The sequence below is a fragment of the Gossypium hirsutum genome, chromosome A02, assembly GCF_007990345.1.
Source record: "Gossypium hirsutum isolate 1008001.06 chromosome A02, Gossypium_hirsutum_v2.1, whole genome shotgun sequence".
In the NCBI taxonomy this organism is placed as follows: Eukaryota; Viridiplantae; Streptophyta; class Magnoliopsida; order Malvales; family Malvaceae; genus Gossypium; species Gossypium hirsutum.
In genome coordinates this window covers 2636350-2652711 of record NC_053425.1, presented here as the reverse complement: position 1 = coordinate 2652711, position 16362 = coordinate 2636350, and the positions used below count along the sequence as shown (strand labels likewise).

At 31.9% G+C, this 16362-nt stretch overlaps 3 protein-coding genes and 1 non-coding gene across 5 annotated transcripts; all 4 read left to right on the top strand.

The window, feature by feature from the left end:
- The first annotated feature begins 400 nt into the window (after positions 1 to 400).
- On the top strand, positions 401 to 493 carry TRNAY-GUA (transfer RNA tyrosine (anticodon GUA)). The gene is made up of 2 exons: positions 401 to 437; positions 458 to 493. It is a non-coding gene; the product is annotated as a tRNA-Tyr (tRNA).
- On the top strand, positions 422 to 6332 carry LOC107936055 (actin-related protein 2/3 complex subunit 4). The gene is made up of 9 exons (XM_016868703.2): positions 422 to 483; positions 637 to 737; positions 1089 to 1154; positions 1852 to 1904; positions 2864 to 2891; positions 3514 to 3588; positions 4249 to 4353; positions 4956 to 5045; positions 6062 to 6332. Exons 2-9 carry the CDS (start codon positions 735 to 737, stop codon positions 6146 to 6148), a joined length of 507 nt encoding a protein of 168 aa, XP_016724192.1. The 5' UTR covers positions 422 to 483; positions 637 to 734; the 3' UTR covers positions 6149 to 6332.
- A 1128-nt stretch (positions 6333 to 7460) lies between these two features.
- LOC107936040 (protein GAMETE CELL DEFECTIVE 1, mitochondrial) lies at positions 7461 to 10735 on the top strand. Of its 2 annotated transcripts, none has more exons than XM_016868686.2 (4): positions 7461 to 7600; positions 7716 to 8340; positions 9324 to 9513; positions 10321 to 10735. In XM_016868686.2, exons 2-4 carry the CDS (start codon positions 7745 to 7747, stop codon positions 10537 to 10539), a joined length of 1005 nt encoding a protein of 334 aa, XP_016724175.2. In that variant the 5' UTR covers positions 7461 to 7600; positions 7716 to 7744; the 3' UTR covers positions 10540 to 10735. The 2 variants fall into 2 exon arrangements, with proteins under 2 accessions (XP_016724175.2, XP_016724182.2); XM_016868693.2 differs by having other exon boundaries at positions 7476 to 7604.
- A 2257-nt stretch (positions 10736 to 12992) lies between these two features.
- On the top strand, positions 12993 to 15040 carry LOC107939890 (thaumatin-like protein 1b). Its single transcript, XM_016873277.2, has 3 exons — positions 12993 to 13545; positions 14310 to 14586; positions 14669 to 15040. The coding sequence occupies exons 1-3, from the start codon at positions 13056 to 13058 to the stop codon at positions 14811 to 14813; spliced, it is 912 nt and encodes a 303-aa protein (XP_016728766.1). The 5' UTR covers positions 12993 to 13055; the 3' UTR covers positions 14814 to 15040.
- Positions 15041 to 16362: the final 1322 nt, after the last annotated feature.

Genomic DNA, 16362 nt, shown 5'->3' with positions numbered 1-16362 from the left:
ACAATTTTACGGTTCATGTTTAGGGTTTATGGCTGCCCCTCCAATAATGTCGTCTCCAAAGTCCGAACCTAGATCCTCCTCTTGGAAATGTAAAGTACCCTATCATTACACCAATCGCTTATTTTCTTTAATTATTAATAATCTTATTATATTATTTTCTAATATGATTTACTATATAAAATATTTATTTTAATCTAATATCATTAATATTTATTTACTATTCTCAAATTAACTTCGTGACTACATTTAAACAAAAAATTTACCCCACTTTTAATTTTAATCTTATTAGTCCATACCTTAATCATGCAATGAAAATGGCAAACGATGCATTAACCAAGTAATACCCAAGGATTATCAGAATTAATTATGATTATTTTGGCTCGAAAGCATTTTAAGCAAACCGACCTTAGCTCAGTTGGTAGAGCGGAGGACTGTAGTCGGTTGAAACCTCCAGCTAATCCTTAGGTCACTGGTTCGAATCCGGTAGGTCGGATAAATTTTCTATTTTTGATTCAACTTTTTTTGTATTTGCTTTTTCAATTTTTCTTTTTTTGATGTATTGTTTTCTCTAATCAAAACAAAAAGTGGAAGAAGATTTCATTAGCAAAATAAATTTTTTCTTCATTAACAAAACAGAAAATTAGCAGAGCGCTAACGCCAAATCCAATTGCTAACAGCCAGTTCAAGAAATCGTTTCCTTTTATCAATCAGTTGCTTAAATCCACGAAAAAGAAATGGTAAGAACACCTAATTTTTCCTTTTCTCTACTTCAATCTGTTTGGTTGCCTAGAAAGTAATTAGGAAGTAAATAAAAATTGATATTTACGTTACGGACTAGTAGTAGATCAATTGCTTTACGTTTTTCTTTTCTTATTGAAGACAAAATTTGTCAGTTTTATCTTTCTTTTTCCCTTCTGTTTTCCTTTCAACTTTTTTACTGTATTATTTTTGGATCCAATTGCTTCTTCTAGCTTATTTTTTTTGGAAGATATAAATTGATTATATTGAATGGATTCTTTATGCCATCGCAAAAGCTTAATGCATTCTTTAGTAATTCTTCTTATTGATTTAAACTTAAAAAAATTTAGGCAAGCACATTGAGGCTGTATTTGACTTGCATAAGGAACACTCTTGAGGCTGCTATGTGTCTCCAGGTATGCAAATCCAGTTTATGTTGTGAATATTTATGAATAGATTTTGTGACTGTTACCTGATCGAACTTAGTTTTTATAGTTTACTATAGAATGGCTTGGAAAAGGATGTTTAGCCATCAGCTTTTTGTTTGATATAATGCTCATAGATTAAGAGCAGAGGATTTAACGTAGTCAGATGGGAATGGTTGGAGATGTACTATGTTTGTTATCTTTCCTAGTGTTGGTTTATAAAATGTTTAAATCTGCTCACCACCAATGACTAATGTGGTTTATTGGGAGCTTTTTTGATTCACAATCTTTGGGTCTTGAAGTCCTTCTGGGTGTGGGTTTTGAATAGAGGAGGCTTCCTCCAATTTTCAGTGCATGTATTCAATTTCCACATCTTCACAAAATTTAAAGCAATTCCGACCTATATTTTTCATTCTAGATTACTTTTGGTTTAAAATTTGAAGATCTTTTTGTTGTTATGGAGCTTTTGGATAATTTTTTGTGTCTACTAAGATAAGTTATCTTTACTTTAGTTACATGGTGTATTTAATCTTTACGGACTGTTTTTCCTTTGAACAACCATATGTGTAATGAAAGACATTTGAATTAAATGTGTTGGCTTGGCAAAGACCTTCATTTGTCAAATTTTGTTTTCTATGTGGTATTTGTGCTCATTAATCTTACTCTCTTATTTACATGTTGGTTGCAGAATTTTCCTTGTCAGGAAGTTGAGAGGCATAATAAGCCAGAAGTTGAACTAAAGTATGTCTATTGATTTCTCTTTCATCTTTAATTTCATCTTTTAGAATTCGACATTTTCTGACTGGATAAAGCTATGTGAAGAGAAAGTACTCAAAGTACTAAAAAGGTGTGAAAATGAAAAAGAAGTGCTGATAAACAATGCTTTGTTGTGTGGAATTATATTATCATTCTATAATGAACTTGGTACTTATCATATGCTGATCATAGACTAGTCTTAACTGATTTAGTTATGCTTTTACATTTAATTGGCAAGTTCTTCCACGAATTGACAAGGTCTTGTTCAAATTTGGTATTCATAGATTTTCTTCTTCCTTTTTTTTTTTTTTTTAAATGGTACTAATGTCAAGGTGTAGGAGCTCCAGTTAATTTTGATTCATTCAAGCTAAATAAGCCCCTTGGTCTTTTCAGAATGATTTTTTATTCTTAGATAAAGGCTTTGTTTCAAGTCTTTGAGGCCATTCATGTATGCAAGCCTTTTTTCATTTTGTTTACTCTTGCAACTCTCTTATCCTGTTTTTTTCATTAGATTGCTTTGCTCCCTTCCCTCCCAAGACATTAGTCTATTCTGAAAACTTTAGTTTCTTCTTTTCAGAAACAAGACTTTCAGCAAGGGGCTACATGGACCTTTGCTAGCATGTCAATAGTTTCCACTCATCTTTGTTTCTATATTTTACCTTATATATCAAGCATTTAAAGCTTCTGATCTGCATGTTGATTCATGTCAGTAGGAATTCATATGATACTATCTCCATTTTGATGGTCAATTGACAAGTGTAATGAATGATGCCTCAAAAGAAATTCGCTGAAAAACTTAATAATTTGATTGAAATATTTGTTGTTGACCAACAAGCAGAGTGGAGAATTTACCTCTCTAATCTAATTATGAAAGCTTTCATGTTCTGCACCCTTGTATTCTGCACTTCTGGACATACTAATATTTTTTCTTTCATATTTTGCAGGACAAGCCCAGAACTTCTGCTAAATCCTGTAAGAACCACCTTCCTGAGTTAAGAGACATAGGCATAGTTTTCCATGTTGCTTTTTTATCGTTAATTTGTCATGTCCTTTATATATCCTATTGGTATTTTATTTTAATTCCTTTGCTCATCTTTAGTCCAAGATAATTGTCTCTTTTTACCATATACTTTTGCTTTATACCAAATGAAAAAAACAGAAAGAAACAATATAAATCGAGAAGCAAACGCAAACAATATAAAGCAAGTAGCCAAAGCAACAATGAAATGGAGCTATGTTGCATGTTCTGCATTTTACACTGTTACTTTTGTAGGTTACTTTGGGCTCTCCATGGTACATGAATCCACCTAGTATGAATTTTTGTTTTTATAGTAATCACTTAATTTCTTTAAGTACATTTAACTTGTTTTTGAGCTGGGAGGATTCAAGATTTTAATTTGGACAAATTAAGCCTGAATATTACCTTTTCTAAAATTATGAGTCCATAGGAGTTTGACATCACTGAACATGCAATTTTATGGTTTCTGGTAGAAATGATTTTTTGTGTTTTATTGGTAGAATGAGAAAATGGCTAGTTAGTTGTTCTTTATGTTGCTGGTTATGGATCTTTTTAATATGCTCGCTTGCAATGCAGGTTTTGATATGCCGAAATGAGGCTGAGAAATGCTTAATAGAAACATCTATCAACTCACTACGGATAAGCCTCAAGGTAAAATATTAATAATCTTTCCCTGGATGTTTCTTTTGCCTGGTAGAGTTAATTGCCGCAAACAGGTCCGAGTATTTTTCCTGCTTTTGATTAAGCAGCATCGCATGCATGATGGTGATGACTATGTTAGTTTTAATATGATCATATAGAAATTTTCAATACAAACCATTGGGTACCTTTTTCTTTTACCCTCCAAATTAGTTAAACTCATTATTAACTTTTTTTTTCTCTCTCTTCTAATGCAAGTTCTGGACTAACTCATATGGATGCAAATTAGCTTTGTTTGAGACATCAAGCAACAACCTGTGACCAATGGTTCAACTGGAATACAGAAAATGGCTTTGATGTGGCTTAAACAAACAGTCTATCATCTTTTGATGGGTGCTTGTCTGAAGTTAATGGAAAATGTTTGTTTTGCAATTTGCATGGTACCAAATTTGGTTAGAATGTTTCATTATTGATTCTCAGCTTACATGCAGAGGCATTCACTGATCTGGAATAACATAGCATTTTATATCCTTTTCATTTGATTTTATTTCTTTGAAAGCTTAGAATTGACCTATCATTCTCACAGAAGTTTGATCCTAACTAAGATCAGGATAAATTTGCAATCTTTCTTCCATTTCATCCTTATGTATGGATTATCTTCTTCTTATATAGGTAAAACAAGCAGATGAACTGGAAAACATACTAGCTAAAAAGTTCCTTAGATTTTTGTCTATGAGGGCAGAAGCATTTCAAGTTTTGAGAAGAAAACCAGTACAGGTACTTGTATTTGATCTCATAGTTGACACCTGATTTGCCTTATAAATTTATGGTGCTTGACAAATTCATTTGATTAACAACAAATTTACCTTGAAGAATATGATTATTTTTACAATATTTTGCAAAAGCGATCATGAAAATCATTATATTTTGCCAATTATAGGTAAAGACTTTTAATTGTTTCCTTTTTATACACACTATAACCTCTTAAACTGGGTAATATACGTGCCTTATATCTCAATAACACAGCTCTTAAATTTTGATTTCATTCATGAATTGACGCTGCCTTCTGTATAAATTTGATTTCCTTTTTCATTACCATTTTAATACTTATTCTGGAAACACTTTATGTTTGATTATAATTAACATATACTAATTGGATGAAACAGTGTGCAGAGAAACATTATCATGATGAAACTGGTTTGTCTGTCATTATCTAATTCATTCTTTTACCTTTGTTCAAGTTAATAAATGTTAAGCTGGTAATAGGTTTTTGTAAATGTAACCCCGAAATAGCTCTTATTTCTTCCTTATGCTAGTGAAATTTCTAGTTTATTTTCTAGAGTGTGTGTTTTTAATTTTAGTAGTTGCTTCATTAACAGGGTTATGATATCAGTTTCCTTATCACGAACTACCACTGTGAAGAGCTGCAGAAACAGAAGCTCATTGATTTTATTGTGCAATTCATGGAGGTAAGAACATTCTTAACCGTATCTGTTTATCTTTGTCTTCTAATTATATATAGTGGATCCCTATTTAATCTTAAGTAATCAACTATAAAAAATATTGATAAACCCATGATTTCTTTTCCTCTTTAAGACTTCCAAATGGTCTAAAGTTTCTACTCCAGAGTGTGCAACCTCATTATCTTTCGTACTTTTATAGATGCACTCCCTGAAATATTTTAGAAGGACTTAAGGAAAATTGCTTCGAGTGACGTGAAATTATTCCATTGCCTGATATTTATGTTCTCTACTGCTTTCCACTGTGCATTCTACTTCCTCTATCAATTTGATTCTGGAACTTATGTATTTAGTGTTTTGTGGAATTCTAGCCAAATATGTCTTTCAATCTTTCTTATATATTCTAAAATTTTTCTTCCTTCCTCTGTATTGTATATGATAATTGGATCTGATTCCTCGTTGCAAAATCATATTCATGCTAAACCCTCTATAACCCCCTAAATATTTCATAGCTACCATTGAACTCGTTTTCTTTTCTTTTCTTTTTTCTTTTTTGAATATTCTACCATTGAACTCTGGTATTTTGATTTAAGGACACTATTTTGCTATCCAAAATTTAACTACAATTTCCAGCTTTCCTCTTGTTAGAACTGAGCTTAAGAACAGAAATGCTTGTTTGTGGTTATGTCAGTCTTTTACCATTTCTATGTTACTCGGACTGGATGAAAGTGTCTGATAGCAGTATGTGTCTGATATGGTCAACCTTTTACAAGTTTTCTTTGTATTTCGAGAGTCTCTCAAGGGTCATATCTCTGAACCTGTAACCAAATATGAATTTGATATAAGTACTTCGAGAACAATAAAGAACTTTGACCAACATAGATTTCAGCTCCATGCCTGGTTTTGCTAAGATAGGTTTAAACTAAATAAACTCTTGGCCTATCACTATTGGAGTTCTATATTTTGTCTGTTCGAAGCATGCTTATGTTGATATCCTTTGAAATGCTGTTCTTTTTAAATCCCAGGATATCGATAAAGAGATAAGCGAATTGAAAATGTCGGTGAGTACGCGAGGGAGGTTGGTGGCTACAGAGTTTTTAAAGCAATTCTAACTTCTTAAATATTATCAGTAGTATTATATCTGAATGAATTCTGGGTTTCATTGCCCACAATTGTGATCCTTCATAGATCAGTAGCCATTGTTAGGTATACTTTTGATAAAACAAAAAGACAAATTCTCTTCCTCTTTTATGTACTCATGTTCATATGTTTTATGTTGATAGACTTTGGGGGATAGCATCTGCCTTGAACTCGATAATATTAAACATGACAAGATTAAATGATATAAAAAAGTTTTTTTTTTAAAAAGGGAAACATATATAAATTGTTAATTCCATGGGATTTTGTAAGTTTTCTTATTTCCAGGAAAATTAAGCAGAATATATGTTACAATGAGTTTGGGAATTGGGATTTAAGTAATTAATCATTAAACTAAAGTCTCGTTCTTATTATATATTTTAACAATTATGATTTATGATTTTATTTTGCTGGTTTTAGGTTCAAATATTGGGGAAAAAAAACATAAAATTATCGAATACAAGAGTATAATTAGCAATTTGTATATTTATATTGTATTTGCGTCGCTTATTATATTACATACATTATTAATAAACATAATATATCAATACTCATAATACCTTCCCTTTTTTAATAATTTAATCCTCTAAAATTATAGAGCTAAAGAAAAATGACTTGATATAACTAAATTCGAAAAAATAGGTTTATAAAACACAAGGATATAAACATTTAATCAAAACCTTGAGTTAATAGAAAATTATGACATGTTAAAAACTGTCTTTGTCACATTTCAAGTATGATATATCTAGAGTGATTGTAAACATTTAATATGATAAAGAAATCAACTCTGGATGGTCCAAAGCGGCAAGTAAAAATTGACAAAAGACTCTAGAGCATTCACCAAAGTATAGAGGACAACAATAAAACTATTACTAAAATCACTTGTAAAATTAAGATTACATGCATAAGCAAGATTAAAAACTCAATTAACAATTTATGAAATAATTTTTCTTATATAATATATTTAAAATCTATTACATTTTTATTTATACAAAAAAAAATTATATATGGGTCTTGAAGTCTCACCATGTGCAGTTGTCATGTGTGAACTTAGTCTAATTTGTTGACTTTAGTTTAAACTGTACTAGTTCCTAATTTGATCGTGTTGTAATAATTTGATTTTACTTTATGATTCTTCAGATAACCTATATTGTAATAGTTTAATATAAACTAGTTACGATTTTTCATACATAAGTTTATATTTATACTTAAATTGTAATTGTAACACTTTTAAAAAAAATTACTAAATCGCTGAACATTAAAATTAAATGGATTTGAACCATCCATCCACAAATATAAACCAGCCCAAACCCAATATGGATTATAAACACTTAGTATAGGGGTTTGAAGAGGTTTCTTTCTCCTTTAATCTTTTATCCCTTTTATCATTTTCTTTTTGATTTTCTGGTTTTGCAATCGATTTTCCGGTAGGTAATTCTGATTTCAAACTACGCTCCTCCTGTAATTATTATTGGTAAGCTCGCATATCAATGTAGAATATCAAGTACTAATTTTTTTGCTTTATTGAATCTCTGGCTGCAGCTAAATTTTGTTCAAAAACTGGTGCAAAAATGCATAATCTTCGCCACCTGATATCCCGTCTCTCAACCACAAAGAAACCTATATCCCTTCAATTCGAGCCATTTCGAGCTTTGGGTTCACGCGCTTTTTCCTCAACATCAGATGGTTCCGACAATCTAGGCTGGGGCACTGCTTCCTCGTGGTCCAGTCGCTTGACCAAGGACCATTTCGACGGAACCATAACTCCCCAAGCTGGTACCGGAGATGCCGACCAATCCATACAGCTTACGGATATTGAAAATATATCTGATGCGGTGAAAAAATGGAATGCCGACGACAAGAAGTTCAAGGAGTTCACTGATGGATGGGAAGATCGACTGCTTGAAACAAGTGTTTTGTTGAAACAAGTGCTTGAACCTGGTGCTAGAGGGTCTTATCTTAAGGACTCTGAAAAGGCTGAAATGTATCGTTTGCATAAAGAGAACCCTGAGGTTTATACTGTTGAGAAATTGTCCAAGGATTATAGGATTATGAGACAGAGAGTGGAAGCTATTCTTTGGCTTAAGAAAGATGAAGAAGAATTGGAGAAAAAAAATGCTCTTCCTCTTGATGACTCTGTTGAGATGCTTCTTGACAATTGCCCTGAGTAATTGCCTCACTTCTTTTCCTTTTATTTTCTTGGTAGTGTTTGGAATTTCTATCCTTGTTTCGTGATTTCAATGGCTCTTTGATGCATTAAATTGTAAATTTTTTTACTGCTAAAGTTATGGTCTGTTCAGTGATAATGATGGTATTGAAAACGATAGAAACACAACATTAGTGCATCGTATGTGATCATACTTATGGGGTTTTTTGTTTTATCTTTTTTATCTGTTCTTTTAGGTTGTTAAGCTAATCTTGATAGGTGTTAAGTGTGATTGTGTCTGCTCTTGCTTACCGTTTTGCTCTAATCTATGTCAGTTAGACTCGGGTGTAAGTGTCAGAGATGGATGTATATCTCATATGGGCATGTTCAACTTTTTCTGTCTAAGTTTCTGGTAAAGTTGGAGGGTTCTTGGGGGGTTATTTTCCATACACATGCCCGGATGTGCTTAAAGAAAAATGATAAGCCAGAGCATGATATGCTCTGGGTTCATTGTTGTTTGGTCTCAAAGTGTTGATTGTTTTTTGTTGTTGAAATTACTCTGTCATATATTTGTGCTTTATAATTTAGATTGGGGCTGAGAAATAGTAGAACTTTTAAAATGATTAGGGACTCTTTTACCTAATATGGGTGTAGTTGAAATTACTCGGTCATACAATCATGCTAGCTAATTCTTGAAAATTCACAAAGTCCTCATTTTAGGTGCCTTTGCCCTACTAGTGGCACATACACAGTTCTGCTCTCCTCTTTTTATTTTACTTTTTTGGTAAATTTCCTCATTCTTCTGCTAGGGACCTTTCTTTCGTGCTTTTAATGTACTTGGGTAGCTCCTGATTTCGCTTTCTGTGATAATTTCTATCACATGATGTATTTATAGATGGTGTATATTTGCACTTAAAAATGGTTTTTGAAGGTATAAAGACTGTATAAATAACTAAAAATTGTTAATAGCGTGGTTGTGAATGCAATCCTATTTCCTGCTGCAGATTTTTAAATGCCCACGATCGGGAATTTCATGTTGCATCCCTTCCTTACAAACCTGAGTTCAAAGTTATGCCCGAAGGTTGGGATGGCACCACCAAGGATCTGGATGAATATCATTATGAGATCTCCAAAAAAGAGGATGACATGCTGTATGAAGAATTTGTTCAGAGATTTAACTTTAATAAAATGAAGGTATGCTGCTGCTTTACTCCATCCCCCTGCCTTCAAAGAAAGAAACATATTAGAATTGCGATATAAATTTTCATTTTCCATTTTGTATGTTGGAACTTTTTATTTTGCGGCTTTGGTCACATTCACATTCTTGTTTCTCTCTCATACACGCATCCCAGTGTTTGTGCATGGACTGCTCTGGTTTGGCTAGATTTACTTTTATATAGGCTAAGTGATGCATTTATCTGGGAAATGTGTCCGTATTGAGAAATATGTAGAAAGAAAAGAGGTAAGAGTGATTAGATATTGACAAACTAATAGAATTGTGGTTTGCTATGTTACTCAGACTCATGCATGAGTGTCGGGTACGAGTATGTTCAACTTTTTCAAGTTTTCCAAATCTCTTAACAAAACTAATCAATGGAATTTTCACTAGGGATTCTCTTCTGTCCACGTAGTTATCTCGACTACCAATGAAATGAATTTTTACCACCCTCCCTACTTTCATTCTGTGCCATCTTGTTTGACTATTTCGGCTTTCGGATTAAGCCCATTCATCTTCGTTGAGGGGTTGTCTTCCTTCCTAGGATATTCCCAAGACCAGGAGCTGTTTTCTCAACGGCTAGGTTTAACCTTTTACATCCCTCAGCCAAAGGGTAGTATAAGGAACTGGCCGGACAAGATAACACAGTGCTGATAGGGCAAAGGATGATGTCCTCATTTCTCCTTTATTTATGCTTGCTTGACATACGATAATTTAACTGTCTAGCTTACTGTTAATTCTGTTTACATTTTCCGATACTCCCTCTCTGATCTTTGTATACATAGATGGCCGGTGAAGTGAAGCGACACAAGTATAGTAGGAGGCGCCCCACTGAAGGTTGGAACTTCACAGTTGAGAAAATGGGAGCAAAAGGGAAGCGCGGAGGTGGTGGTGGGTGGAAGTTTGTAAGTTTACCAGATGGATCAAGTCGACCACTCAACGAAATGGAGAAAATGTATGTAAGACGAGAGACACCACGCCGAAGACGTAGAATTCTCCCATGATGATTTAGCTTCTGTTGTGTCACGGTCTGCAGATTATAGTCGTTCTCGACATATTCTGTATGTATGATTTAGAGTCCAAGCTGGTGTCATTTTTATGTCCCAAAAGGTAAGTTTCTTTTAGGAACAAACATATACAGGCCATAAGCACTTTATGCTAATTTTGAAGTTCAATTTGAGGTTAACATTTGATCCTTTACATCGTTTCCAATAATTATTTGTTAAAATGCAACTGTGGACTAAATTTGATTATTTTGGAATTTGAAAGTTGGTTAGACCTTATGAAACTCATGCATCAAGGCATATACTTTATTTGTTCATTCTCCAATCAGATTCTGTGCCTTAGCCAATCTCCCACGCATGGAATAAAAACCGGAACCGGCCGATCAGACCAGTCGAATCAGAACCGGTAGATTGTTCGGTCCTAGGTCATATTTGAATCGATCAAAAACTGGATTCATTGAATCCCTAAAGCACATTGCATTTACAAGGAAGGAAAAAAAGAATGCGTAGATAATTACAAACTTTGAATATGAATCTGAATAAATATAAATATGGAAATCCCAAATAAGCAACAAAATCTTCGAAAGGTAATTTGTGAAAATAATCAATATTGGATATAATATGATTACATGAAACAAATACGATAATTTAGAAGTTAGGAATTTTATTAGAAATTTAGTAATTAATAATATTGTACATTATATGATAACATGAAATAAGTACGATGTGAAAAAAATATTTATTAAAAATACATTGGGAAATTACAAGAAAAAAAGAAAGATGAACATGTTAGAATCTTTAGGTAATAAATTATTAAATTGTCAAAAATTATGTAAATATAAAATAATTTAAACATGATTAAAATACGATAGAAGTGCATGTATCTGATACATGCTAAAAATTGAATATGAAGTATGAAATATAATATTTCAAATATATGATTTTTTTTTAAATTGAATATATTATGGGATATATTCGTATTTAATGCTTATCTGAGTTTCTATAATATAGATTAATTCATAGTACTACTAACCATGCTCCTTGCAGACCAAATTTTTGGTTCTCCTTTCGTCAAATTTTCTTTTCTCCTTTCGTCAAATTTTGATAACACAACTTTTTATTAATATGACGTACCAAAAACAAAGTAAAATAAAAAAGATAATATAGAAGTATTGAGTGTTTGTTCTAATGTGTCTTCCTGAATGGTTCATTCATATATATATATATATAAGGTGTAGTTTATTGATGTAATGTGTTAGGGGTAATAGGGGTAATTATGTGTCATGCGTGGTGACACGTTACCCCCTTAAGGGTTACACGTGTCTTAGATACTCCTTAGAAGATTATGGATAAATAAAATGATATCATGCAAATGGTGGGCACTCATAACGTATGAACTCTTGGAGAACTCGCCAAATTAATTGACAAACTTACATGTCAAACGGATAATCACGTTTTATAAAATTTTATATTATTTATATAATAAGAAGTTAGAAATTCCATTAGTACACAACTTTGTAGACATATACACATTCTTAAAAGTTAACAAAGACTATTGTTGTCTTATCCTTGGTTGCTTCTTCTTTTTTTTTTTTGAAATTTTGACCGTTAAATTGGGTGAATTACAATGGGGTCACCCCATTTTTCTTTTGTTTTATAATTTGGATTAAAAAATGATCCCCATTACCATGTTCTTGGTCTTAAATGGCATTGGTACTTTGACCTTCTTAAACAATCTCTTTTAATCAAATTTCAATGCACAAGAGATGGGCAATGGAAATGAAGTAATAGTAGTTATGATTCCTCTCAATAATTTTATTTAATTTTGGTTAGAAGTAAAATATTTGATTTTAATTTACTAAAATTCAAGAATTTTATATAAATAAAGCTAACGGATTTATTCATTCAAAACTTTTAGATATTCAGTAGTCACATTGAGTCTCAATTAAATTTAAAATTAAGTTAATTCTGACATTTAAACAAGAGACAAAGTTCTCTCAACATTGTTCTTTTTTTCTACTCACATGACTCAAACTCGAGACATTACTTAAAACAATCAAATTCCTTACCCTACACCCTTTATTGAAACTTAAAGTATAGGATTTATCTTAGATTCATACAATTTAAAAACAACATGCCACATACTTGGAGATCTTTTTTTCTATTTTAAAGCCACAATACCCATGAAATTTGTTCACAATGAAAAGTATTTTTAATTATTAAACACTAAAATTCCTACATTAGTTTATAGTCATGGTATTTCCTACACAAATCCCAAAGCAAAGAATTGCTTCTTAAAGAGGCCATGCATCGCCAATACTTTAAACAATAAACAAAAAAAGAAATACTAAAACCCCAAAAGGCTATCTTGCAGCTAATTACAACCTCATCAAAAGAAACGTATATACGTACATACATATATATATATACACACATATACATAATCATGATTTGAAGATCCAAAAACACCTTAATTTCCCTTCAACACCCAAACCCAAAGCCTTAAATTGTTTCATATGTCAACTCATTGTCCCATTTTGCCTAGTTTCTTCCTCATTTTCCTCTCATTCTTTTGTTACACCTCATATGCTTACACTTTCACTGTAGCAAACTACTGCCCTTACACGATATGGCCTGGAACGCTGGCTGGTTCAGGGACACCACAGCTTTCAACGACAGGTTTCCAGTTAGATTCAGGCCAAAGTGTGAGGATCCCATGGGTTCCTGCAGGTTGGTCTGGTCGGATATGGGGTCGGACAGGGTGCTCGTTCGATGCCGCCGGTGTCGGGCTTTGTCAAACCGGGGATTGTGGGGGGAAACTTGCATGTAATGGCAATGGTGCAACTCCACCGGCTTCGTTGTTTGAAATAACATTTGGTGTGGGGAATCAACAAGATTTTTACGACGTTAGCTTTGTTGATGGTTATAATTTACCGCTTGTTGCTGCTCCTCGTGGTGTTTATGGTGCATGTAATGCTACTGGATGTGCTTATGATCTTAATATGGGTAAGAAACTAAATTTTTAGCTTTGTTAAGTGGAGGTAATTTTCGAAAAGTATAAGGATTATAATAATATTTTAGCCTAAAAGAAGTGTAAAATGAGCTTCAATGCCTTGGAATTCTAGACAAAGATAAGTTGGGTGCACTTGTGCCCCAATTCACTCTCCTATACTTAATCATAAAAAAGAAAAAAAAAAGATTGTAGAAGAAGATAAAGAGAGAAACCTATCACGAGATAATACTTGTGATTTTATCAGGGTAAATTCAGAAAAATTTTAAGAGCCAAATTTAAATTATAATTTTTTGAGAGTTCAAAGTTTAATTTTGAAAAATTTTACAATTTTTTAAGGGATTAAACTATAAACTTTTCATTTTGAGAGAGGACATAATTGAATTTTAAATTTTAAGAGAGATAAAAACATAATTTTATCATTAAAGTAATTAAAATTTTTGTAATTTTTAAATGGACTAAAAATGAAAATTAGGGGCGAAGGTCCTTGCTTACTCCTCTAGCTTAGCCCTTAGATTTTATACTTCGTACTTTTTATTTATTCTTGATATTTAAGTATCTTAACATAATGGACTGACTTTATACTATGTTGTTTGACTTCATTAATGCTTGACTGCTAGCATGATTAACTTAAAGATATAATAAATTTAAAGAAATAGAATATCTTTACATGAACAATTCAGATTCAATATGTTTAGAATTTGAACCTTAATATATATATGTACATGTACATGTACATGTGTGTGTGTGTGCAAGGCAGGTTGCCCTAAAGAGCTACAAGTAGTGGGAGGTGATGGGGAAGGGGCAGGGAGAGTAGTGGGATGCAAAAGTGCATGTGAGGCATTTAGACAAGATCAATATTGTTGCAGTGGGGAATTTGCAAACCCAACAACATGCAGGCCTTCCTTTTATTCTTCAGTTTTCAAGAAAGCTTGCCCTAAGGCTTATAGCTATGCTTTTGATGATGCTAGCAGCACTTTCACTTGCAAGGCCCTTGATTATCTCATCATTTTCTGCCCCAATTCTCAATCTCAAAGGTACCTATTTGTATACATTTATATATGCATGTATGTTTATCTCAAATCATATATAAATCTCTAAGACTTAATGGAAATGCAGGGCAAATAGAACAAATGGTGGGTTTACACCACCATTCAACGATGATGGTACCGAAGGCAAAGTGCAGATAGTTTCCAACTCATCAAATCTACTATTCCCCTTTCCAATCCTCATCCTCCTCCTACTTGTCAATTTGTTCTTTTAAGAACGCATGCGCTTAGCCTTTGAGGTTATGTTACTTGAACTCGAATTTGAGTGTTAGAGATAGCATATATTTAGAGATCCTTGAAAAGTTATATCTGTACATGCATATTTCAATACGATGGAATAACTTTGATGAAAAATTTGGAGGAATATAGCACATATCCCCCACTTGTTTATTTGATGGGCAAATTGTTCAACCACTTATTTGTAATGCATACAATTCCAATTGAGAAAATTTGGCCTCAATATAATCTTACCTTTTAGTAGAGTCGTTCAAGAGTCGGGTTACCCATTAAGGCCTGTCCGAAATTTGAGAGAGTTTGAGCAAAAATTTTATGATCGAGAAATGAACTTGGATAAAATAATTAAGCCCGTTTAAAATATGAATCAGGCTCGAACTTGAACATTCAAGGCACAAGCTCAGCCTGACACATTTTTTAAGTTTATAATACTTTATATTATATTATTTTTATATGTTATGTAATTCAGAACATATTAAAAAATAAAGTTATACTAAATATGTAATACTACTCTAATGTAAACATTAAAGTAATGCTAAGATGACTATATAAAATTTTTCAATAAATAAAAATTGTATAAAGTTATTAAATATTAAAATAAAATAAAATATTTTTTAAAAAATAATATGTAAAGGCCTAAAATAGACTTGGGTTAGTCTTTTGCAAATATAGATGGGTTTAGACAAAATTTTAAGCCCATGTGTTGGGCAAGGCTGAACTTATTAAACATAAAATGCGTTAGTATCATGCTTAAACCCGACTCACCCAGCCCATGAGTACCTCTACCTTTGAATTGGTTTTATGGAATATTTAATATTACAACAGATTTATTTCCGGGAAATAATTATGGGATAGTTAAAAAAAAGCTCACAAAAGAACTTTGAATGGGCCGAATTGGGGTCCAAAAAAATTTTATTTCCTTATCCATTCATAGGCTATAAAGCCCATATTTATTATTAAAAAGTTATCAGACGATTTTTGATATAATGAAAAATTTTAACTCTAATCTTTTATGGTTTTTTCAATTTAATTTAAATTTTTAGTCAAATTTATTCATTAAATTTTTAAAAAGAACTAAATTATTTTTTAATGAAAATACTAACAAAAATATTAATTCTTTAATGACGTTTACATAACAGTCCATAAGTATTTCATGATGACATGACACTATTTATCTTATATGTCATGTCAACAAATAATTTAAAAATTATAAAATATTCAAAATAAAAAATCCTAAATTCCAAAAATATATATCAAAGAAGTTCATGGAGTTTTTAAACAATTAGCATGAAGTAAACGTAGCTTGAAATGTTTAAAAATTTAACATTTTATTCTGTATTTTAATTAAAATAATAATTTGTCTCTTTTTGAAAGCTCGTGATCAAATTTAACTTTTTTGAAAGGTTGAGAGTCAAATTTAACTTTAAAGATAATGGTCAAATTGACAGAATATGTAAAGATTAAGAGCCAAATTGTATATTATTCTCATATTTGTTAAAAACTTAAAATATATTATTTATATTTATAATT

Excerpts from the sequence above, each read along its gene's own strand:
- LOC107939890 (XM_016873277.2), top strand. The coding sequence starts at position 13,056 with ATGTCAACTCATTGTCCCATTTTGCCTAGTTTCTTCCTCATTTTCCTC. Across the intron at positions 13,546-14,309 it reads TGCTTATGATCTTAATATGG|GTTGCCCTAAAGAGCTACAA; the intron begins GTAAGAAACTAA and ends TGTGCAAGGCAG. Across the intron at positions 14,587-14,668 it reads CCCAATTCTCAATCTCAAAG|GGCAAATAGAACAAATGGTG; the intron begins GTACCTATTTGT and ends ATGGAAATGCAG.
- LOC107936040 (XM_016868686.2), top strand. The coding sequence starts at position 7,745 with ATGCATAATCTTCGCCACCTGATATCCCGTCTCTCAACCACAAAGAAA. Across the intron at positions 8,341-9,323 it reads CTTCTTGACAATTGCCCTGA|ATTTTTAAATGCCCACGATC; the intron begins GTAATTGCCTCA and ends TTCCTGCTGCAG. Across the intron at positions 9,514-10,320 it reads TTAACTTTAATAAAATGAAG|ATGGCCGGTGAAGTGAAGCG; the intron begins GTATGCTGCTGC and ends TTGTATACATAG.
- LOC107936055 (XM_016868703.2), top strand. Across the intron at positions 3,589-4,248 it reads CACTACGGATAAGCCTCAAG|GTAAAACAAGCAGATGAACT; the intron begins GTAAAATATTAA and ends CTTCTTATATAG. Across the intron at positions 5,046-6,061 it reads TTATTGTGCAATTCATGGAG|GATATCGATAAAGAGATAAG; the intron begins GTAAGAACATTC and ends TTTAAATCCCAG.